The sequence below is a fragment of the Haemorhous mexicanus genome, chromosome 4 (genome assembly GCF_027477595.1).
Source record: "Haemorhous mexicanus isolate bHaeMex1 chromosome 4, bHaeMex1.pri, whole genome shotgun sequence".
Lineage (NCBI taxonomy): Eukaryota > Metazoa > Chordata > Aves > Passeriformes > Fringillidae > Haemorhous > Haemorhous mexicanus.
Genome location: NC_082344.1, coordinates 27770874 through 27797407, shown reverse-complemented (window position 1 = coordinate 27797407; position 26534 = coordinate 27770874). Strand labels below are relative to the sequence as shown.

At 37.1% G+C, this 26534-nt stretch overlaps 1 protein-coding gene across 2 annotated transcripts in view; it reads right to left on the bottom strand.

Annotated features, from left to right (window-relative positions):
* BANK1 (B cell scaffold protein with ankyrin repeats 1) overlaps positions 1–26534 on the bottom strand; it is a 136165-nt gene that overhangs the window by 64088 nt on the left and 45543 nt on the right. For both annotated transcript variants that reach the window (XM_059844182.1, XM_059844183.1), the window contains exons 7-8: positions 21480–21600; positions 12570–12766 (exon numbers count right to left, since the gene is read on the bottom strand). In XM_059844182.1, coding sequence (XP_059700165.1) covers positions 12570–12766; positions 21480–21600 — 318 coding nt within the window. The remainder of the gene's footprint in view (positions 1–12569; positions 12767–21479; positions 21601–26534) is intronic.

The following is a 26534-nucleotide window of genomic DNA, read 5'->3' as shown; positions in this document are numbered from 1 at the left end:
AGTTACAAAGGGGAACAGAGAGACAAGACAGGACTCATATCTCAAACTAAAAGAGACTCTTCTGATATGAAGGTGCAAAACATTTCTCTATGTGGAATAGGAGCATGTAAGGCTGAATAACAGCTCTGTCATGTTATTCCACCAGTCAGCACTACTAAGTCAGAGAAAATTAACAGTAGACTAAAATAGCTTTACATCTTCTTAACATATCCACATGTCATACATAATTAATACAACAGTATCTTAAACAAACACCATCATTTTATTAGCATATAGAATTTAGGTAGCAATAATCAAAAAACTCACATACATAAAAAAACCATGCATACATACAACAAAAGTTCCAGACTTAATACTCCCTTTATTTTTCTCAATTGCTAGAAAACACCCTCCCATTACTTCTGTGCAGAAAATAAAATCTAACAGCCCCAAAGGTGTTAATCCTTTTCTTAATAAGTGTTGCACTACCCTGATTAAGAGAGAGATGAACATAATTTTGACTGAGACAAGAAGTGACAAAGAGGAAATGACAGTGAAAGCACCTAAACTACCACAAGTTTATTGAGGGCTTGGAACTATGGAACAAAGTTGTAGCAAAATTCAGTAGTTGTGAATAAATTGATAAACTGAATAGATAATTTAAATAATCAAAACAATGGTCTTCAATGAAAATAGCAACCAGGTGTAACAAAAAAATTACTCAGTTGCTTTGATAACTTTGTATTCAGTTGGGGTTTGACTCTTTACCAAGTCTCCTGGGACAGAATCATCTCCTTGATCAGCCCAAAGAACAGAAGCTCACAGGCAAACTGTAGCACTGCCACTTGCCAAAATTATAAAGAATTGGGTAGAGGCTCACAAATCCATCACGATTCAAACAAACAAAATTATAAATTACCAACCCAAATTTTACATACATCACTTCTGTGAAATAAAATTGATTGATAGATTAGAAATCAGATTAGGTTTCTGCAATGATTCCTCCTCCTCCTGTGGGTCCTGGCACAGCCCAGGGATTAGTGTCACATTTACATTTTGCCTTCTGCTCTGCACTGTCCTATCCTTTGCAAATAATCTTAGGACTCTGACCTAATAATTCCTTTAATACTTTTTTTTTTTTTTTTTTTTTACTTACTCCAGCCTTTTCATATAAAAGGGTTAGGGAAAGAAGATTTTTTTCTGAAGGACTGAAGAAGTTCTCTGAAGGAGATTTTCTCCATTCCAAAGTCCTAGTGGCATTGATTGAACCTGTGATGGTTCAGAGGTCTAATACTCCATTTGCTGAGCAGTCTGAAAGACTGAATAAGTCTGCCAGAGTGCAAAGCACACTCTAAGACCAAGCTGAAACAGAAGCTGGTTTAAAGATGCTTGACACATTAACAATTCTTTTACCAGCTTCCAGTGCATGAAGTTAAAGTAATTGTAAAAAGACAGAAGAAGGAGACTGGCAAAAATAAAACGTGTCTTCAGGAGTCACTCTGAGGAAAATTTAGTTTTTTAACATAATTGGGTTCTCAACAAAATATTATGCTAGATTTATAGCTATTAAAGGATTCTCCCAGAACATAAAGACTTTTCCTGGACAACATTTAGGCCTTTTCCATCTCAAACTAACCAACCTCACTCAGCCATAATGTCTAATCATCCATGTACAGATGGAAAAAGGGAAAGAGGATCCACCATCACAAAAGAGACACAGAATTTTGTGTTCCTGCAAACGCTATTCAAAAGCTGCACATCACTATTATTATTTTGAGTGTTGTTGCTATTGGGGTTTTTTTTGGACAGAATGAAGTTCTTATGGATGATGCTAAAATAAAAAATATCCAAGTGTTAATGGGAAAAACCCACAAGGAAACTGCATCTCACTCCTAATCCACAGCATATAAAAAAATGTGATCATACTGTGAAACAGACTAAAAAGCATAAATAGAATATGACAGACTAAATAGAATATGACAATTTTTTGAGGCAGGTATGTTAGATCCTCATGGCTCTGCCCTGTTTCAGAGAATAGCTGAGATGGGAGTGACAGAAAGGCAGATCCAGACTCAGGGGCTTGCCAATACACATGAAGGTACTGCTCTGACATTCACTCCTCTCAGCAGCTACAGACAGCAAAATTGTGGAATATCCCTTGTAAGTTTGTGATTCAAATAATCTGTCTCTATCCTTCTTCTGCACCCAAACATAAAATATGATCTGAATGGGTCAAGGGCAACAATTTTGTTGGGATTTCTGAACTTAGATCTCCAGTCATTTCTGCAGACCATTAAAGGTGACAGGAACAGAGGGTATCTAATCTAATTTGTATATTTACCAAATAAACTTCTAAATTTAATCTTAAAAAAATAGTATACTCTGAGCATGAAATGCTTAAAAGATACAGGAGCTGGGATAAAAATTAAGTGTACAGTTCAACAATTAACCGTTGATCTACAGGATGACAAATACTGGCAGATTTTTGTAATGTGAGATAATTCCAGTTTTAATTCATAAAATCACATTTTAATGCATAAAGTTTCATGAATCTGAGCTCTAGAAAAGATCACCATGTACTTTTACATATAAGCTACACTGATATGTGAATATTACATCTAAAGCAACACTCGAAGGATAAAATGAAAAACATCTTTAGAATTATGAAGTGTTTTGCTAAAAACAGAATTGCAAATTTTACGAGCCAAAGACTAAAATAACTTTGTTAAATCACACTATTGACAGCAATTTAGATATAGGGATGTTCATATATATTTCCTCTCAATGCTGAGCGCAAAAATTGAAGATATCAATAACCATGGAAATATTTACTCACTCAGGGGCTATTCTAAACCACATTTCTATCCTCTATACTGTCATGGTATGAGCTTGGTGGAGTACCAATAGAAGCAATAACACTGATATTACCATTACAACAATTTGTTTACCAATCTAACACAAAACTTCCTGCAATCAGAAAAATCTGTGGATTAGTCTACACTTACTATCTAAACAAATAAGTAGTATTCAATTAACATTTCAATGTTGACTGAATTGTTATGAACACAATGCAGTTTCAATGTACTGTATATGCAAACTTGCTTCTTTGTTGTTTTATTTACTAAAAACCTAGTAGGAAATATCATCTTTCTCTCTGCATTACACAGGTGCATTAATATGTACAAAAGAAAAAGACGTTAAAAATAAACCCCCAAGTCTTTAATAAATAATCTAGAAAAAATGATATGAACCGTTCTCCCTAATCATGGCTGCTTTCAGAATTCTGAAATTATGTGTTCTGAATTTTCCAGAAGAAGGGTTATTTTCTTGTTCTGTACGTGCATGATTAACTTAGCCTTGCACCTGGGTCTGTCTTTTTAATGTCATGAAGAGAAGAAAGAGCTCCATAACATTCAGTAGCTTTTACAGTTAAAACTTTACTGATTGTGTTGTCAGTGATGACAAGTGTCCCTGGGACACAGTGGTCAGAATTGACTGCAGATCTATACACCTGTGCTAGATTTTGTTACCTTTAAACCTTTTTCCTTGCAACACAAGACTTTAATTAATTTGGAAAGCACCTTGCAGTCATATAAAGTCTCCATGGAAACTTTTGTTCAATCCTTTGACCCATTTATGTAAGACAGTACAGGCTATCAACTGGCAGCATTTTTTTTAAACTCATCTAATTAAAAAGGATCTTTGAAGGCTTGATTGAATGATCCAATTAGGAGTCAAACTTACTCTATTACTTCCATGGTGGCACAGATCCTCATTTCTGTTTTCCTCTGTACCCCAAGGAGGACTTGCTAGTGTCTTCCATATGGCAAGAGCTATCTCTGTCTACTTATATTCTTGGGCTTCTTTGAAAGTTGTATTTATTAACAGCAAATGAACTCAGCTGGAATTCAGAAGGCCACCTGCAGGTCCTAAGCAGGATATTTCAAAATACTGACTTCCAAGTCACATCCCAAGGCCATACAGGAGCAGTAAAATTATCAGAAATCTCAGGAACAAGTAAAATCACACCAACATGGCTCTGAAGGTTGGCATCATCAGAGAGTGCTAAGATCCAGGTATGTACCTCACATTCACAGTGAGAGCTGTGGGGAACCTTTAACAATTGCTCAAGAACAGCTCTCAAAACTCCAACATGTGAAGATGAAGATTCTGGCATGTGGCTTGTGGGGTTGAGGAGGGCTGCCCATGTCTGCTACATACACAGCGTAAATTTCAACTACAGTGATTGTGATGGTTATTTAACATGTACTATAAAGCAATCTATTAGCAGTTACATTGGCTTTTTTCCCACAAAAGGAGACTTCTTTAAGTCAACTGCTGCAGGTTTTTTTGAGTTTGGTAGGGTGTGGGAACTCAGAAAACATGTTTAAGCTCTCATCAAACAGAAGAAATAATTATTATTACTCAACACCCTATAGTTCTGGCAATGAAACACTAAATAATTTATCGTAAAACATATGGGGACAGGAAAAATCAAAGGCAAAATAAAGAGTGTTCCTTCTGTGCAGGGTCCTCAGACAGAATTATAAATTGAGACCTTGGAGGGCTGTGTTAAATGGAACTAACACTATGCAGGGCAGAAATGGATTTTCTTAGGTAGTTTCCATATAATGGGCTTGGTAGCTTTGAGAAATGCCTTTCCCTAATGGTCATCCTATTGATGTAGAGCCCAAAGACAATTTTCTAATTAAGCAATAAATTACAGCTGAAGCAAAGCCTGGTAACTCACTATTAGCTCTGTGCAGAGCAGCGAAACTTCAGATTGCTAAGGACTCAGCAAGCCTCTTACCTAACTTTACTCATTAATTCTTGCTTCTCCACCTAGTTTTTCTTAGGGCTCTGAGATCAAAACACTTTCCTCAGACCTCACAATGTCACTCAAAATGTAGGTGGTTTTGGCTTGCAGATTATAATTACCACAACAATTTTAACAGCTCCTTACCTCTCCTACTCTTCCTTCATTTTCCCCCATGAAATTGAAAAAGCCTTATTACTGTTTGTTTGGTTTTTTTTGTCCTCTGTTGTGGTCTTTCTTTATTTGTATTTCTTTTAAATTCTGGGGTTTTTTTTCCTTCTGAGGGGCTGGACAAAAGCACTGCTGATATGCTGTCTTTCTTTGTACTCAACAACTTGTAAGATATGATAATGTTTGATTCCTCACAGATCACTGGGAGGCAGCCAAAGGGCATATTCCAGATAATCAGGCTGGCAGCACATGCTATGTAAGGGTAAATCTGCTTCATGAGAGCCACAAATAAACCTTCAAATTGCTGCAACTGACAGAGGCAAGACATAAAACTTGCTTCTAGACTTTCCATTGAAGTGCCCCAGCAATCCTTCCTTCTGCAGTAAATGGGCTAGCAGACAATTTTATAAAACTTCATTTTTTTTTCTTTGCATTGTAAGGGCTTCTGAGATGTCTGTATTTAAGGAAGAAAACCTCCCACCCAATAATATACTTAGTGATATCATCAGTGCAGGAAGGTTGATTGAAAGGTGAAAGGAACATCTGTTAAAATAGAAAACTGTGGGGTATTCTCTCCTTGGGAAAATTCCTTGCTTAACTTCATGCAACTCGTTTTAATTTGGGTAGAGAACTCATGCCCTCATGATGAAAACACACTACATAGTGACTAAAAGTTCTCATCATCCACAAAAATCTCTAACCTTTTACAAGCCTCCTATGTTTTTAGCTTCAGCAGTTTCTAAACAAGCTGAATAGAAAAATGACACCTTACACACAACAGTATTTCATGTCCAATTTTGTCATTTTCCATGACACGTTAGGCAGAAGCAGCTCATTTGCTAACACATCCTCAAGCTAGTGCAGAGCCTTTACCTACTTCAGCTTATTCACATCCACACACGTTTGTAGACACAGAGGCCAGAATTGACATAGCCATGCCATTGATTTCTACAACAGCATAACATGGTCACTTATTTTCTCTCTTTCCTATAAAGTATTGCATTTCCATTTTTCATTAACATAAACAGCTTAGCCAAATGTTTTTTAGATGTTCAAGCAAATTCAAAGCTTAATAATCCAGGTAGGTTATGAGAATGGTTCTTTTCAGCCTACAGAGTACTTCTGAAAAATGGGACACTCCCCATCCCACCTTCATAAATGGTCCCCCCTAGCCATGTACATTTGCTGATCTTGCACCAACAAACAGTCAGAAAAACCTGTGAAAATCCACTTTAGCTTTTACAATCCTAAATACATTTAAGAACTGAGGTATCATCACTGAGGAATCCTTTTGCATTTTCCCTGATTCTAATTCACAAGCATTTTGTGTGAAATTCCATTAGTATTCAAGTTCCCATTAAAAATTGTAAAAGCTTTTACTAATAGTGAATTGCAAATAACTGACTTCCACTGTGTCACTGCCGCAGTTATGGAATATCAAAAGATGAGACAAAATACCAGACAATTCTTTGGAAAAAACATTCTCATTCATTCTAAATTACACACAAATTTCAATAGGCATCTTATACAAAAGTAAAGTTTCCAAATCTGCTGTTCCACTTATCATTCTTTTTTCAAGAAGGCTGCACTCAATTGCATAGCTATTGACAGGAGATGTAATCACAGTTAAGGTGCAAGGTTCTAGCCTGAATAAAAGTCAATACAGAAACTTAAAAAATATATGTAGTAGTGTAATGGCTGGTTTTTCAAAATGAAAAATCTAGTCTTTCCTCCTTGAAGCCAACACTTTCTCTGCTCAGTCTGTATCTTATCTCTTCACTAAAGCATAAATTGCCTGACCTCAAAAGGCAGTATGTGCTAGCAAGTTTTTATTACAGGGAGCACATCCCTCTGAGAATACATGAAAAAAAAAAATTCCCCAAACAAATCTTAAACATAAAACAAAACACCAAGACTGGATAATAGCAAGCCTCTCTTGAAGAATTTGATTTGTGAACATCCACTCACTAAAGAGTATCAAAGAATTCGTTAAGTCATTCATTTCAGCTAGGTAATTTCCAGTGTACCAAAGAATGCATGCATTTGACATTTCTGAGCACTAAAATATTGTGGCAAGAATTAATTCCAGCAGGCTTCACCAAGGACTCACTGGTGGATTAGAAGGAATTTCAGAAACCAGACTAATCCTCTTCTCTGTCACATAGTCTACCAGATATTTGAAAGCAATGAGCTATGGCCTCATGCAATACTGCAATAGCATTTAAAGTAATTGAAGAACTATTGACGGCAATCAGATTCATTTAAGATTCTTTATCTTTCTACATCTGATCCTTCCCTGGCAGAAAATTAATAGCTGAGGAAGATGTTGCAAATGGATGTAAAAATCTGTTTCATGGTGAGAAGCTCTGCCACGTGCCATAGTCCTTTACAGATACATAATGCTAAAAATAAATGGAAGAATAGTACTTCTGTGTTCAGAAAGTGCTGATTTCTTAAGGGCTTCTAGAACTCCTCAGCAAATGATGACAATCCTTGGTGAAGGGATTCCTGCAGTCTAAAGATTTCCTGTCATTTGGCAAGAGTAGCTACAAAGCCAAGTAAGATTCTTTTCACATAAAACAACTGAGACGAAAAGTACCCTCAATTTCCACAACACCCTGTTTCTGTAGACTGTTTTCTATTTCATCAAGGTGAAGATACTTGAAGAGATTCCGTATTCTGGTTCAACCATGCACTTCAAAGTAAGAGATGAAAGGGGAGAGGTGTACAATGATGAATTACTTCTCAAACTACATTTCTGCCCATCCTTTCAGTTTGCTATGATTTATAAAAATATAGCTTGGCATTTCAGGAAGAAAAATGTCTTTCCACCCTCCCCTGCTATCTAAAACATATATCTTCCATAAAAAAGGCTCTGAGTGAAAATTATAACCAGCTGTAAGATTGTGCTTCTCCCTGCTACCGAGGGAACTTCTAACAGCAGTGAACTCAGTAACTGAGGGTCTAGGCTTTGCAGGGTGTAGCTCAGATGAGTTAGAATTGCTGTAACTCTCCCTTCTGGAAAGAAAACAAGCTTCTTCTGAACAGCATTGCAGGGCAATCTCAATCTATGCCATTCTGAAGGAATTTCCACCAATAGGTACAGAATTAAATACCTATTATATTTTCAATAGCAGCCTAAGGGGTGCTTCGAGCAGGCAGACACAAAATTAGGTTAAACAAGAAATCCAGACAGAGTTTTGCTAGTGGCAGAGGAAGAAAATTCTTCTATCAGTTCCTGCTCTGCCGCAGATTGTTACAGACCTGGCGACAGGGCAGGTGAAAAAAAGGTCAATTGACCTGCCTTTTCTGCCTTAGACTTCTGGTAAGCAATTCTGAAATGTCAGAAGGTATTTTAAAAATAAAAATTAATTTGTGCTGTTTTAATTGTGTGGTGATAACAAGAAATGACCCTTCAATTTTTATATTTAAATAACTTTTATGCCACTCCTAGGAATCTGCTTTAAAGGCTGAAGCCAGCAATCAGAAAGCATTTGCATTAACCAACCAATAAAACATTTCTGAATTGTGGGGTTTTTTTTGATGTATACCACAGTGGTACACCGTAATCTTCCTGGCTATAACACATTCAGCTACACAGCTCTCATTAAAAGAAAGGAGAAATTAGAAACCCAAAGTGCTGGAACAAAGAATTACTCCTGTGCCAAAGCACAAATTCCTAAAGTGGCTACCAGTGTGACCTCCAGTTTTAAATGGTCAGGTCACAGATTGAACATACTCCCCTTCTTACTCACCTAGATGTGAGACAATTTCTAAGCATTATTTTAAAGTCTTCGTTTGTGTGCTGGATAAGAACATAATTTCAGTGATTTCTTCATAATCTGGAGGTAGAATTTTTACACAGACTTAGTAGCCACAGCTGGTGGCAAGAAGAACAAGCTTGTGTCAAAGCAGCTTTCAGAGACCGAGCATATGCAGAAGGCAAACATCTGAAATAGAGCCCTGATATGCCAGAGAACTACTGTCACTTTACAAGTACCTGTCACAGGTACTGGAACAGTTGACTGCAGATATGTTTTGACCTGTGGCTAATGAAAAGCATTTCCTACGGGCATTTGAGCCATCAGCTGGATCAACCAAGCCTCAAAGGCTCAAATTCAAGGACTCTTGCCAGTATTCCTACCAAATGTCTCTTACTAATTTTAAATAGAGACACTCGATTCAAGCAATCCAGCCTATAGGCAATTGTGGAAAACATTCAAAGACTTGAAGGTACAGACAAAAAGAGAAATCAAAATACTAACAGTTCAGGATGTTATTGCAGATAAGTGTGTCCCTCTTTTATGCTTCAGAAGAGGGAATTACTTTATCTGAACTATAATGAAACATGTAGAAATTAGAAATGCATGCCCATTGTGCTAAAATGCAAAAAAGTACAATTTGCTTAATAAACTGCTGGCACATTTGAAACTGAGTTTCATTAGAATCCTCACTGAAGACTCTTTCAGACACAGTTTCACCAATTTATTATCTTTAATACAAGTCATCCAAGTATTGTAGTGTTCCCTTACCAGAGCAGACATTTTCAAGGAGCATCTGAAATGCAGAAATTCTGACAGAGGAGGCAGACACTACCATGGTGAAAGCACAGATATATACAGGATCCCAACGGGTCTGAGGTTTTAGCATTTACTGACCCTGCCCTGCACTTAACACTGGTACTAAAAGCAGAAAAATCTCTTCTGTGTGCATTCATCCAGCTGAGGAGCATGCCTCGTGATGTGGGATCCTTCCCTTGTGCTTTGCTCTGGCACATCAGGAGATCAGCTCCCAGCACAGCCACCAGGCACTCCAGATCTCCAGATCTGTCTTCTGTGGCTGTAACACTCCACACATCAACACAGTCAGTGTCCAGCTGCAGAAAGAGGTTTTCCCTTTAAGCAGGGAGAGGGCACTTATGCCGTTCAGACGATCTCCTGGTGAAAGCCAGCCAGCTCCCATGGCTCACCTTTGCCAAGAGAGCCCTAAACACCTTTCCATTAAGCCTGCTGGACTAGGAAGCTAGAGGGCCTTAACAAATAAAAGCCATGAGCACTCGTCTGCTCAGCAGACACCAAAAAGGGCTGTAAAGCCTGCTGGGCTTGAAGGAAGAAATAGTAGCTGAGTTGTTGCCACTTCATCTTTTGATGCTCTCTCTTTAATCATCTCAGGGAATTCTTACTCCCCTAAGAGTTCTCCAGCTCAAAGTCACACTTTTGGGTTTTGTTGGTTTTTCCCCAGCAAATGAAAGACAATTTGCAGGATTTTGGAAAAATCAAATGTATGTTTTAATGCATACAATTTTCAGGAACCCTACTGCTCTTTAAGACAGAAGCAATGATTTACTATGTGTACTTTGGGGCTATTCCTTAAAGGAACAACCAAACACAAGTAACACTTTTGAAACAGTGAGAGGTATGCCAAATGCAAAAGTACTTGTATTTTAATAATAAGTAATGTCAACACTACAGCTGTAATGGGAAGTTCCAGGAACATGGTTAAACTAAATTCTTCTTGGCTCAGAGCCATTCAAATATTTCTTTTCCACATTCCCATCAATTACAGAGGTACAGTAAGTGTTTTTGCTTAAGTGCACTATTACAGGGGACACAAATAAGCCATTTTTCTTCCAGCGGTTGGAGCTAACATTTCTATAGTATCATATTACACATTTGGCAGACTCGAAGCACGCTTAGATTTTTTACTTGTGTTGCATTAGTAAGCAAAACCATTTGAATCAACTGCAAACAGGTAGTACAACTGCATGTCCTATCCAGACTACACACATTTACAGTGTCCATAGAGTAGTTTTTACTTCAATACTGGTATAAGTGTTCATGCTTGGGAAAGCAGAGAACAATTATTTTTAACTGTTTATGTGCAAACAATAACAGGCATATACCATCAGAGAAGTGTTTTAATGAAAAATTACACTGTAGAGCTCAGTTGCCATTTTAAATACATGTTTTAGACTGACCAATTTATACTTAGACTTTATTAGGACAATTAATAACCTTATTAATAAAGAAAAGCTAACCAGAGTTATGCACACACTTTACACTCTTTACAGAGTGAAAAAAATCACCCTCACAAGCACTGCCTTCCACCACTGACAAGGTCTATTAAAATGTAAAGAGACTGCAGAACTGCAGTGTACTCTCTGCATATCACCTTAGTCTGCCTGTACCATGCATGCTTGTCTTCCCTTGAAGAAGCCCCAAACCAGAGTATGAATCAATTAGGATAAAACCAAAATTCCCTATTTTCTGAAACTTCCAGTTCCATGCGGAGTGGACAACAAAGACACATCAGAAATTGAGTTTCTACAACACTAGTGGAAAAAAAAAAAGTCCTATGGAATTAATCATTATCATTAAACATGAAAAATTATCAACGGAAACCATGTTTCCAAAATGGTTTTTCATTCATGTTTCAACCCTTCAGCTCATATGATCATCTTGAAAAAGAAACCAAGGTATTTCACCAAGAATTAAATATCACCTTATTCATATTCTGCCTGTTTTTTACCAATCTTTAACACACTTTACTGGGAGTATCTGACCATACATAACACACTTAGCCAAATACATAGATAGGGAGGTTAGGGAATACAGTTCCATTCTCTTCAAGCCAAACTGGTAAACTCCAAGAGCTGAAAAGCCTGACCTTACACATCAGATTGCTACTGGCAGGAGGTTCCTGACCAGAGAAAGAATGACTGTGGGGCAACTAAAGTAGTTAGAAATTGTTAAATGTGAAATTACTAGTGTGGTGATCCAGGAAGACAGCACGGTTTTACGGACAGCTTTATGCTGGATGGTAGAGAGGAACATATTTTTCTTGAGTTAAATTTGATCTCAATTGCAGTATCAAAAACTATAGAATTATCGTATCTGTACATATTGCAGTTAGCACAAAAAGAGTTGAAATAGGTTAAGGCTCTCAAATCTCACAATAGTACATTGCATTTTTACTGCAATTCTAGGCTTTATTTGCAATAATTTGCAATTTTAAAACCATGGAGAGAAACTTATTTTACTATTACCTTTCACATGGAAGGACAACTACTGCTCCAAACCCCTCCTGCCTACCCAGCTGAAGAAATATTTACCCCATCTAAAGATGATAAAATTTAGCCTTCAGTCACAGTGTCATGAACAACCATTGCAAGGAAAAAACTCATTTTTGAATGGTGAAGAACAGCAGTGCTATGAGAGTTCAAAGTCCCTTTTAGAGTGACCTTTAAAGAAGTCTTTAGGTCCTACTCTAGACAGCTGGTCTAGACTACTTACAATATAACCATTATTTGGGTGCTGAAAGCACCAATCTAACCAGAACATAAAGTACTTCTGGGTCACTGTTCTCCTTTTCATTACATGCCTAAGACTCAAGCAGTGTAAAAGCTCTGATCTTAACCATTAGTGCACAAAGAAAGGGGCTGTACCCCATTTTGACTCCTCTTTCTGAGACAGGAGTACAATAATATTTTCAGACAGAAGGACTACAACGTATTAGTCTTCACAAGAAGTGATGCTATGGGATCTCAGTAGTACAACATCTTAGCCCCCTGGCTGTAGATGACATGGAAAGCACATGGACTTACTGACAATTCTTTGATTAATTTTCTTAATTCCTCGTGCCCGTGCTTCTTCGCAATGCTTTCTGGATCATCTCCATATTTATTGGTTACTTTGCAAGCCCGTGTGGCCTCAGGACAACTGAGTAGAAATGCTGCAAGTTTCTTCAAGCCAAATCTGGCTGCACAGTGAAGCAGGGTAGGAAATTCTTCCAAATGGTTATCTGTATAATGGAAACAAAGTCTTAAGAAACAAAGTTCTGCTTTTATAGAACACCTTCTGCTTTAAACATCTTTTAAATATTAGTGCTGTGAAATCACAGTTATCAAGCTCCTGGCATTGAACTAACAGAAAAAGAATTATTTTTTCAATTAACAGTTTTACAGTGCCTATACACATATCAGTAAAGGAGCCTCTGGTGTAACTGAGAAATCTCGTATTTATCCTGACAGAGGGATTTTAAAGCACTTCAGTTCTATTGAGAAATAAGCTTTCTTGCAAAGGGCAGAAAATTCTACAGCCAAGATATGCTTTTGCTTAGGTAGAATATTTTTGAGTGGGACATTTTTACAGGTTTATGACGCTATGTTTTGATATTAAAAATAATTTCTGAAAATTCAAAGGACTACCAGACACTTGGAAAAATTTGCTTATCCCTGTAATGAAAAATCAGAGAATTCAAAGATTAATTAGATAAAAGTTTTTAGGATTTATCAGAAATGACATGATATTAATTTATATCAAAACCCATTTTTACACTGGAGAACTGGGATATTCCATTTATCATTTCAGCATTTTCCTGTATTTTTAACTCTAGGAGTGATCTCAAGTTACATACAACAACCACCACCAAACAAGAAACAAAAAAAGAGTTCAAGCATAAAAAATACTTCTCTCTGCATTCATACTCCCTGATGACTTGTGGTTGGCTGTGTACCAATTGGTCTATAACTCAGCATGCAGTGTATCTCTTCTCCAAGCATGCACCCAGCCTGTTCCAGGCACCATCAACATTTTGCACCCTGTGGGTCTTTCCTACCCAGTGCATGAAGGAATGGTCCTCATGCCTCAGGTTTTAGCTTTTATATTTTTCAGATTCTGATCTGCTTTAGGGTATAAGTCTGAGGCTTCATATTGGGGATAGTAAGCTCTCTTCACAGGAAAGGTAGACAAAACAATTCCTTCTCTTGCTGGGGACCAAGGACAAAGGATCCAAATTTCAGGCATAAACAACGGTGAACTGAAGAGAGAAAGCAAGAAGGGTGGGACTTCATGGGCTAAAGCTGTAGTTGGACAATTAGCTCCAATATGCAAATGGACCAGAACTTATCAATGTGTGAGACCAGTTGTCCATTTTGTGGCCATTTTGGGTTGTACTGCCCAAGGTGGATCTATTGAGGCCCCTTAATAAAATACCTACTTTATTCTTTAGCTCCATCTAGTCTCTGTTCTAGGTCAGCTTTCACAAGGCATCACCCCCCCTAGCTTGCTTTGAGCCTGGCTCCTGCTAGGGCTCAACTTCCAGTCCCTTATTCATCTTATTCTCCATCACTGTCTGCCCTCTATGCAATTCCAGTGATTTACTCATTCCCATAATTTCTTTTTTGAAGGGCTCCAGTCTAGTTAGTTGGGCCCTGTAGAGAACCAACTCCACCATACGCACTGCTCTCCCCTCAACCTTCTCCAGCTTCTCTGTAACTATTTTGAGATGACAGGAGAAGAGCTGCACATGATACTCATCTTTGGGATGAGCCATATAATTCATGCATTGCCATAATTATGTCCTGTTTTGTTCTCTATTCCTTTTCTAATAATTCCTAGTATTTCATTAGCTTCTTGATCTGCTGCCTAGCAACAAGTTGATGTTCTCATGGAACTGCGTGGTCTTATTCCTTAGCACTAATAGCCTGCTCAAATCCTCTCATTTTGGATGATACCATAGGACTGCTTTTCTTCACTTGCACTACTTTGGTTTTACCTGTAATGAATATCATCTGACATTTTACTGCATAATTACTAAATCTCTCATTTCCTGTCCCCCATTAGCCTTTTCCCTTGCTACACCAAACACAAAAAAAAATTTTCCCAATTGCCTCTCTCCTGGCTTTGGTCAGTTACCCAACCATACCCAGTCAGTGGCTGACTTAACCAGGTTTACTGACTCAAAAAAACACCTACAAGAAATTCATAAAGCTAGGTTTCACTTTGCAGAAGACTTATTTTATTAACACTTTTAATAGCTTCTCCTGTAGAGATAATACATTAACCTGCTTCTAGATCACAGGGTTGCCTGAGAAGCTGGGTTTGGCCATCAACTCCTGGTTGGTCACACCTCCTAGCACTAAAAATGAAATATTGAATTGTTAGAAAGCCAGATATTCTGCTTTAAAATTTCTTCAGCATTCTTAAAGAATGCCAGTTAGTCCTGGTAATTTCTTTGTGTTCAACCTGCCTGTTTTTTGCAGAACTTCATGGTCCCTTCAACTCCAGACAGTCTATTTCCCCATGTCTCCCATACAGGACTACAGCTTGGGAATTTACACAGTTTTTTCTATCTTTCTTGAGGTTTTTTTTATATCCCTGTCATCAGTTATTCTACAGGTTAGCCAGCACATTTTCAGCCCACAGTGTGCTGGAAGTTGTTATGGAAATCACTTAGCTGCCAGTCTTTAACAAACTTTCTAATTTTTACATTCTTCTGCATAGTGAAATCTGGCTCATTTTGGTACTTCCCCTGCCCACCCTTTTTGCTCCAGTAGAATCATAATATGGGAAAGAGTAAAATCTCACCCCAATATTAAACATAATTAACAAGTGCAGTTCTTGGAATAGGCATAGTACTAACTGAGAAAAAAATGTTAGGACAATTTTGACTACATTTTGGACAAAGAATATTCCAGCACTATCCCACTCCAATATTTTTTTGACAGAAGGTATTTGAGTGGGCTACAATTTAATCAAAAGTACCATTAACAACCCCAAACTGATTTTTAAACAAATTTAGTGTTGCCTGACTTTTATTTCCACCAGGCAAAGAAAAATCTAATCAAGAAACTGTAAATACACAGCACCTGTGTAAATCAAGCCACGTGTTTTAGAAATCTTGGCAGATTGAACTTCCATCAACAAGAGTATGTGTTGTAGTTTATATTCCCTTGTATTTGCAGTGTGCTTAAAAATTCTTTGGATTACAATAGGCAATCTTAAAACTGCATAGCAGCTAAGGTTTTTGAGACAAGTACATGCTACACAACTTTACTCAATATTGCTCAACATTTTAATTAAAGTTCCACAAACTAGGTTTGATTCTGTCATTTGAAGAACTATCATTTTTAGTCCAGAGTATATGCGTTTGTCTTCTTATTTTTGTCTAGATTTTTCCAAATCTAAGAAAAAAATAGGATTCTCTTAAAAAGGGTTCAAACCTGAGCTAATATTTAAAAAAATTTCCACAAATCCTCAAACTGCTTTTCTTAGTACTTGTGGGTTTTGCTATTTGTTTTTTTACATGTTCAGCAATGCAATAGGTGCTCAGTAGTTTGCACCCTGTTAGGCAACACCAGAAGGTCAAATATAGTCAGTAAAAAGAGCCTTAACACCATATTAATAACAAGGTCCAAATGAATTTCCACTCATACTAATGAAACTCAAAAGAAAAGGTTACAAATCTGAAAGACAATCAAGTCTGTATTACCAATGGACTGGATGCTATGATTTCTTCAATAGAAAGAGAGGAAGAGTAGGTGGTGTTCATAAGCCTGCTCTAGGCAGGTATATATCTGCCTAGAATACATTTCTGCACTCTTAAAGAAACACAGAACAGAGGTATTCCAAAATCCCTTCAGCTCCTTGCACTTGAGCTGTTTTTCCTGGTCACCACTCAACTCCACCCTAGCTGAGTTTGATACTCAGGCAGGACTTCTACGCTTACATACTTTGAACATTACAGGAAACTACATCATTAACAAATGAAATACCTTAGCCAGCCATGGAAGATGGTAAAAAGAAAGAAATTTACAAACCAATTTCCTAAGACAACGTCTTTTTTATATTGCTCCTTGTAGTAAGCAGGAAAAAAAAAAAGTTTGTTGTCTTTGTTTGCTTTGTAATTGCTTTTCTCTAAATTGGTTGTAGGATTCAGGTGGTTCTTAATCTGGATGGCACGAGATACTGTTTGCAACTTCATTTCAGATTTTTGTAATCAATTTCTTAATAGGGTTACATTCAGTGTTCATTCACTTATCTCAGCACTGAGCCTTAAGTTTTCCTTGGCCCTTTACTTTACAGCAACACTCCTACTGTGGCATTGGATAAAGTTGTTTACTCTTTATGTATCTGTAATTATCACCACTGAGTATAAATGACATAATGCTGAGCATGTATTTAAAATACTAAAAAAATGAAGAAAAGCTAGATATCATCTCCAAACCAAGTGTACAGCAGGAAGAAGAGATATTCTGACTACTTAGAAAATAAATTGCAAAGGTAGGAAAACTTTAAAAGCAACATTAGTGGTATAGTGAGAACTACATAAAACTCAAAAAGGAAATGAGTGGTTCAAATGGACAGTTTCAGTCTCTTCTGCTCCTGAACCTGAAGCCTGGTGGCATCGAATTGTGACACAAGGCAAAAAGTCATTGTGAGGAGACACAGACAACTGAGCTTCACTAACTTCAGACAGTTTTCAATACTCTGATTTTCAGGCACTCAACTAGCAGCACCTTGCACTCACACAAAGTAGGATGCAATCTTCAAGGGCCAAACTTTCCCAGTCGTGCTGATGAGCCCTCCCTCCAAGCCCTGAACTACTTGAGGCCACCTCGGTACAACTGTTGTCTTGGTAAATGCAATACTGACAGCGGAGATGGCTGCTGTTGTTTCAGCAACATTTCAGTGACCATTTCTGCATGCAGCTGTGGTACCAGTAGTCACTCTCTGCTAAAAATAATCAGCTAGTAACATAAGCTAATAGCTTTGCCTCTCATGCAGTGAAGGAAAAAAGATGTCCTTGGACTTGGACTCTCAGAAATTCCTCCCCCAAATCCAGACGTAATTATGAAATACAGTAAGGTTAATGACCTCAAAAGAGATGATTGAAACTTCCTGGTCTTTGTTTTTTGCCCTTATTGTGAAAAGAGACATCACTAATTGTTTGAATCCCTTCCAAATCAGAAGGAAAATGTGAACAACTTCTCTCCTTCCACCAGATTCTACAGCAGAAATCACTGACAGCTATGGGTACCACTGTCAAAATAACAGATAAGAAAAGCCCAGTACAAGATCTATTTGTGTTTGGTTTTAAATTATAAACTACAAGATCTATTTCTGCTTGTTTTTAAATTATAACTGTTCTTAAATTGCCAAGTCTCAAAACTGAGCTGAGCTTTTAAGACAAACCAGAAGTTCTGCTGTAAAGAAAATTCCATTATATCATGCTTAACCACTTCAAATAAAGTTTTGCATTATACACAGTAGGAAGAGGCTGTAATTATTTGAAAGCCCATGTGCTTCAGGCAGAAAACACCACTCTTGAACTTGCAAGTTTGTCACACCAATTTGGTGGAAATTTTGTTTGCTGTGAAACTGGAACAACTCATTTCAGCTAACTGTATAGAACTGAGCAAAAGCAGTAAGGGTGTAGTAGGGGTAAAGCAGCTTTTACTCATCATCAGTCCTTTAGCAGATAATGTTAAAAGAGAAAAGCTGTGGCTGTTTGGCACCTGTACTAAGAACTAGTTAGCAGATGATCACAAGGTGGAAGGAAAGGTTAAAGGGAAAGTCCTCAAGTGTCACATTATTAAGTGCTTTAGGGTGGCTCCTTCAACTTTCAACTTACATTGAGGCCAGTGCTTGCTTTTAATTAAAGTTCTTTTTGACACACACAAGGTTAAGAGTGAATTGCTGGGGGGTTTTTGTGTTTTGTCCTGTCATAGTCCCTTCTCTTCTCTGCAGAGAATTCTGCAATACCTCAGCTATGAAACAGAGCACAAAAGCTAATATTACTCTATCGTAGCATTGTCTTAGCCTGTGGGAATTTTCATAAAATTGAAGAAAGGAAACAGAGCAGCCTACAGTGATATTTCTGCACATCTTGTAAGACATCCTTCTTTTACTTCCCAAATTATTGAAACAGGACATGGTTGTTTTTTTTAGCAATTTAAATAGCACCTAAGATGACTTCTACAGTGCCAATACCAGTACCTTCTCTCCCCCCATTATTCTGCCAGAAGCTAAAAACCCAGACTCTATTTCTTCTTTTGCGGTAGATGTTTCAACTTGGAAAAAAGAAACAGAAATCAGGACAGAATTTGCTAGGTTGCTAGCAGTTTTAGGTGACAAAAAGCACTGTTTTCTATAAAGCAAGTTCAGGACTTTTCATAAGCATCAATAGTTGAGTTTAATTAGAGATACAGCAATAGATAACTTGTAAAAAGGGAAAATTAATTAATAGTGGAAAATGAAGCAGGTTTTCCTCAAGTAAATTGTTATTTCTTGGACAGGAAACAATGCAACAAAAATTCCCAAATCTGAGGATTCTGAGAATCAGGGCTTTCCAAAAGAAAACTTATTTCTCAAAAAATATTTTGAAATATGAGTTTGGATTTGTTGGTATGCTTTTACTGGATTCTATTACCAGAATATAAAGGAATAATGTGCACACAATATACCCCAAAATCAATTCAGTATGGAATGTATAATATTTCAGACAGTATTTTCCCCTTTAGTTACATTCAAGAGATGACACCACCACTAAAAATCCTGGACAAGTCTTGGCTCTGTCTCCAGTTAAAGCTGTTTGTTAAACACAATATTTTCCAGTGGTTTCTATTCAGTCTGCATTTAGCTTGCTCATCTGTATCAAAGTTAACCTTTTGCACCTTTGCCACCTATCTTGACATTACCAGCCTAGACACTGACTGCTCACAAATACTGCATTGTCATACTAAAAAAATGTTGAATAGTCATTTTGGGCACAGGATTGGCACCTTAAAAATTATGTAAGCAAACATGCACTCATGATATTTTGATCTAAACTACTGTCTGTACAGGAAAGCATCATACTGCATTTTAATTCCATTACATCATATGCCTTTTGTATTTACTTTTAGATTCCCAAGTTTTTAATCACACAGCTGCACACTTTGTGAGAATTCAAACCATGCAATTCATTAGTTATCTAATAAATTAATCACAAGTTCTTAATTCTTGGTTCATTTTGAGGTCATATTGAGATCTTTCAAGTGCATCAATATATCAGCTGCACCCTGATGTGCAAGAAGGTTCAAATAAAGCATCCATGTAGAACAATACAGCTTCTCTTCCCCATACCTCATGCTGAACGTTTGCACTCCTCTCATCCACTACTTGACATGTCTAGTGGCTGTTTGGGATGCTTTTATGGGAGTCAAAGACACAGGTTTATATATCTTTCAGGCAGAAGAGGGATGAGAATGTAAGCCTCCCACATTCAGAATGTGGGAGTGCTTACTTCAGCACTGCAAATACATCTTTTTCTTCCATGAAGAATCTGGGCATCTAACTTTGCACCTTCTTTTGAGGCCATGCATCAAACCAGTTCATTTTAAGGTCACTATTGGCTCAAGCAGTCAATTTGCTCTTGAAACACAGAGGCTTTTTTTTTTTTTGGGCCATAGCAGGTTGGTCAGCATTATTCTCAATATTCAAAAACAGCACCAGATCTAATAGTTATTAGAGAAGTGAAAAATCTTTTGCTCATCAACTAACATTTCACATAGGGAAAGACTCTTGGATCTGTGTTATCCACCCCCATCCTGCAGTCTTGCACAGGAAAATGTCAAGGACAGGCACCTCATTTATTTGTTCCCACTAACTTTGATGTTTAAGCTCATTTTTACATTACAAGTTGAATCATGTTTATCTAATACAGAGGAGTGAATTGCATCAACAAAGAAAAGACAAGGAAACATGATGGCAATTCCCATAGTGATACCTTCAAAACTTGTTTGTATTTGGTTATGAGAAGTGGCAGGTTCACTGATTGTTCAGAGCTCATTTCTCTCTCAAAACCAAAGTCCAGCTACACAAAGCAGAAGTCAAGCAGCATCCTGAACACATCTTTCTCAAGTATTTTAGAAGGAAAACACATTTTTTTCAGTAATGTTTTTCCCCAAAAGTTTCTTAAAAATGCTGAGCTTGAATACACATTCGAAATAACATCATAATGATGCTTTCAAAATACAAGATAAATAACCACACTCTTGGTTTACTGCAAACCAATTTGAATCCCTAATAAGTGGCTAATGAATTCAACCAGGGCCCTCCAATGGTACTAAAAGCAGCTTCTGTTGATGTATGACTGAATTGTCCATATAATGTATCTACTTTATAGAGAAACCTTATTTTAAACTCACTGGGATGCCTTCTTTTAAAAATAAAAAATAACAAAATTATCTTTTTTCCAGAAGTAATGAAAACCATTAAGTGCAGAGGTACTAAAAGTGACTGGAGAAGTTAAGTGCTGTTCTAAGACCAAAAGCCATCCATTCTTTTCAGATAGAGAAAACTTTCAGAGTTCCTCCATACTTGGAAAAAGTGCAGTTTAAACTGCATTGCAGAAGAGCAATTAGTAAAAAACATATCATGTACAGGCATCTCCACATGACTCTTATTGCCCATTTTGTCTGAAAGTATGAATTTGCTCAGCTGCAAAGCTGTCAATTTGCAGTTAATCCAATGCTGATCAAAAATCCAGAGAAGTATAAATACAAAGTACTGAGTCACAAAGTAATGATTTACAGAATTATTTCTCCCATTTTTTCTGCTTATGTTGCCTTTATTGTGGATTCTTCCATTTCACTAGGGGCTTTCAATACTTAAGGATTGTCTTATTAACATTTATAAGTAATAACCATAGGATCAGTAATAAAAATCAGTACATGGAACAAGTGACTCACTAGCTTGGTGATGGTGCTCTCCTTCACTTTGGAGTAGGCTGAATTCATAAGTAGATATTTTGTTTTTCAGTAGTGAAGTCAGAACATCGTCTACCTTCTCTACAGAAGAAAATTTCAATGCCTGTTTAAAAGAAAGAAAAAACCAGAAAAAAGATTAGTGCATTTGTTGCATATGTATTTTTAACTTTATCCTCAGAATGCTGAGGTGAATCAAATTACTCAAAACAGTATTATGGCAAAATCTCTTTCAGTAAGAGAAGCACAGTTTTTGAAAACTATAGAAGAGATATTTTAATACAAAAGAATTATGTCAACATGATCCAACTGTACAAAAACATGCATTATAACATTTGAAGTTCAGACATGACTTAAAATCTTCTGGATGAAGTGTAAGGACAGGAAGATCTATGTTGTACTACAGCAGTAATTCAAGGTGAGTTTAAAGATTATAGTAGCTCTCTGCTACCCAAAACTTTTACATTTAGATTGTGGACTTGTCTAGGTAGGAAACAGCTGAAGCTTCATCAGCCAAGACATAACATTGTTGCTAGAACAAGAAACTGATATCAACCAGATCATCCTACTAAACACACAGTCTTTAGACAAAGGAAATCAGCACTGACTGTCAGATTTTTGAGTGCCTCTTTCTGGACAGAAAGTCAAGATCTATGCCTAAGAACTTTCAAGGCAGCCAGAAATAAATATTTCTTTGCCTGGCCTGACAAGAGCAGCCTGACTACAGAGATTTGAAGAGTAAGGACATTTTACACCAAGCACTACAGCTGTGTACTCCAGTCTGTGCTGCACTGGGCACCAAAAGGAGCTCAGCCACAGCACAGAAGAGCTCAGGGAGAGATGCTTTACTCTGCTCAGGGTCAGTAGCTCTGTTTTAAAGTTTGCCTTCCCACAGCTGGACTGTCTCTGGTCAAGATGATTCTGGGATGACTGAAATGGAACATCTTCAGACATGCTTAGCATATGAATTTAAAAAGAAAGTCTATGACTGGCATGCTAAAGAGAAAATGACAGGGGGGTGTACTGACGAAACATGAAGCTTAATTACCAAGGCTGTTAAAAGGGAATAACAAAAGTGTGGCATGATCAGAAAATGTGGAATGAAGAGGGAGGATATAATTTTCATCCAACTCCTACCAAGAATTAGAAGACATATTTATGCAGGTAGGAAGCTAGCAATATGATTGTTTACTTTCCCCATAATTAACCCTGGCTCTTCCAATATTACGATACATAAAAACCATTGCATTTCTTTTCATAATTCACTCCCTTTCTGTGCTGTCACACTACATCCTCAGTATTTTTTGTTCAAGAATTATGAATACATATAATAATCTTCAATAAGGAAAGGAATAAGCAGTAAGGAAAGGCTCCACATAGGGAAAAAGAATAAAAATCTATCCTGAGCACAAGACTTACTGTGCAAATTCACAAAGCATATGCAAAACCACTCAAAATATATGCAAAACCCCCAGACTATTAACATGAATAACAACACAATGTTTACAAGTAATTGAGAGGAATAATATAAAAATTCAGTTAGGAAACCATTCTATTCTCTCTTATAATAGGTCTTAGATACATTATCATTACACTGCCTTAACAGAGTTCAATCTAGAGTAGGACAAAATCAACTAGCTGAGATGAGTGTATATGGCAGATCTTGTGTCATGAATAAAGAGGCTCAAAACCACTGGTACTCACTGAAGCAACTGTGTAGTAGATACCCACTATGCAGAGAATAAGAATTTAAGAGGGCTTCTAGACAAACTAAGTTTGAAGTAATATTTTTAACCTCCATTTAAAATGGTGGGAATGCCCCCTACACATTATGCTCTCTGTTCAAAAGAAAATGAACAAGCAAACAAAACCCTCTTCAACAATTCCTGCCTCTTATCTTCTGGAGCAATTTCAGACAGAATCCATTTCGGATTGTACTGTATATCCAAGAGAAATAAGCATTATACAGTCTCTTTTCAGCAAGCATTCTGGGACATCTTGCCTACAAATCTCTCCTTTGTAATAGAAGCTGAGACCAAAACCCTTCCTCATCCCATTTATTCAGTCAGAAACCTATGGAAGAAGTGCCTTAAGAATGCATAGCTCTTACTTCATGCTCAGATAACCAAATTTACATGGAATAAAACAGTCTTTTACAACCTAAGGTGGAAACAAGTTCTTGAACAGAAAAGAGCTTCAGGAACTTGCAGCAAAATTTCTCATACTTCAACATGCCTTCCCTCAAATGATCAGCCTATCCATTTCTATGAATTACAAGCCAGGAGCAATGCACTTTTTATGCAAAGTTATTGGTGCAATTTGCTTCAAGTTTTCCACCACGTCAACTTTTTTCAACTTTTGTTTTTCCTCTTACTCTTGGGCTGTAAAATCGGAGGGCTTAAGTGATGATTTAACAAGCTATGTTGTTAACTAAACTGTAATGGTGAGCTTCATTGCGCTACTCTATAGCAAAGATACAAAAGGAAAAAAAAAATTAGGTAATTAATAAAAAAAAAAGCAGCTGTGTCTTTTATCTCACATACAGGAGGGCCTGTTCCAGCATTTATGTGAAGATAACAGCTAAAACAACAGGTAAACAGAAGTAGGAATAGGGCCACTCTGCACCATCCAGCTCCCTATCATAAAAGGCCTCTCCTCAAGAAACAATTCAGTTTAGAGACTTTTACTTTACTGTCCATTCTTGCCCCAGAGGACTCACAGACTCAGAGTCTGCTGTGTTTATGTATTTTAACATACCCTACACAGATCTCTATAGGCCCAAGAAATCTTCCCAAGAAATCTCACCAACATTACAAACCTGAAGCTCCTGGGGAAGCTTCACCAAAGCCAACAGAAGCAGAACTGTATTTAAAGTTGAACCTGAAGTTAGGCACCCTGTAACAGAACTCTGAGCCACTCAGGAGTTTGAGAAAGCCCACCTTTTGTCCAAATAAAGATTTAGAACACTAGAGAAAATGCACAATAGTGCTAGTTTCCCTCCATGTCCTTGCAGCCCCCCAAAACCAAGCTATTGAGTTTGTAGACAATTCTTCCCACACTCTCTGAAGCACAGCCAACTACTCCACTATTGAAAATCCTTCCACAAGCCTCACTGCTTGTCCCAGTACCACCTCTCCAGCTGTAGGCACTGTCTCTATTCCCTCAGCCCTTTCCAGAGCAACAGGACACAGCTGAGAACAGAAAAGCCTCATGTGCTGACCATCACATCTGGGTTTCCAAAATCATCCTTGCAAAAGGAGACCACCAAGCACATATTTTGCTAATCCTTGCAAAAGGAGACCACCAAGCACATATTTTGCTAATCCTTGAAAAAGGAGACCACCAAGCACATATTTTGCTAATCCTCGAAAAAGGAGACCACCAAGCACATATTTTGCTACTTTTGTGAATGAGATTGCCTACTTTCTTTAATAACTGCTAACCAAGCCCTGAAAATGTGTGCCACTGAAACACAGCATACACAGCCAGTAAATTAGCATATTCCACTGGCTTTGGCAGTACTAACAAGGTTACATTTACATAAAGATGAACTTCTTCATTAGTTCTTACATATCAGACACTACTTTATATGCACTTCCATATCTGGACTACTTCTGGAAATGAGGATGGGCTAGGTTTAAAACCAGTCAGGCATTTCTGAAATTTTAGCCAGTGATAGAATATGGAAAGCTTTCATACCTAGAAGAAAAGAAAGAAGCATTTTAAAATAACAGCTGTTGATGTGGCTGAGAAGATTGAAATATTAAATACAGTTTCAAATGAAGTATCTCTGGGGATCAGGTAGAGATGCATACAAAATATCACCACATAAATCATATACTATTTTGCAAGTTTTCATAGGGAAGGCTGCACTTTATTTTCATTCTTCTTTTCCAATATCAACTGTAACTGGAATCCTGTTTAATGACTATGACAAAAACATCATTTAAGATACCAGGTATCTCACAATCACAGGAATATTATTCAACCAAACTTGTCACAAAGACTTCCTCAATCTCTCTAGATATTCTAAGTCATTCAAGCTAACATGAACTTACCAACTTCAGTAATAAGGATATGACCTTAGCTTCAATTTTTTTTTTTAATTTTGCAACCCAATAAATCTATGCCAGGAAACCCCAACACTAAATAATTGAATCAATATTTCCATTTGGTAGAAAGTCTGAGAGAAAAATCAATACAGCATATAAATCCAGCAGAAAGCTGAAATGATTAGCTGATGTAAAGTAAAACATGAAATAAAAAAAGTTTAATTATGAATTATAAAAACCTTAATGTCACTCTGTACATAAGGTTACTGTAAGAACATAAACTCCCTAAGAGAATTACTTGAATGCAGAATTGTGAAAGTGAGAGAACCAAAAATAATGATCTTTAGCCAACTTTCACTCTCCTACATTCTCATAGCAAATCCATTCAGCATTATGATTCAGTTATTATGATCCCAACTTTTCCTACTTTAACATTTCAGATTTTTTTCTTTCAAAACTCATGCAAAGAAACTAATTTAATTTTATTTCTTTTCAATTACCTTTTAAACATTTATTTGGTTGCTTAAAATGTCTTGCTGATGTTGGTAAATGCTTTTTAAGTTCAGAAAAAAATTGGAACAGAAAATTACAATCTATCAGATGTAGTAAAGAATTTTATCCAAAACCATGATTTGTAAAAATCTTAGATTATGTTTAAACTAAACTTTAGCTAATGCCAATCTTTAATTGCTCTCAAAAACCAGATCCATAAATGCAGTGGTACCATATTTTGATAGTCTCCCACTAAGATCCATGAATTCATCTGACCATCACTAAAAGGAATGGAGAGCTGTAATCCTTTTTGTTGGGTTTTGTTTCTTTGGCTTTACTGGGGGACAAAGTGGAGCATTTCAAAGGAGCTGGAAAGGCTGGCAAGGCAATGACAGAAAAAAATGTAAGTATTTTACCAAAGCACTGTGTCTTGGGTATGAACCAATGCAGCCATTTGCTTTCACCACAGAATTTTAATAAGGAGATACTTCTCAGA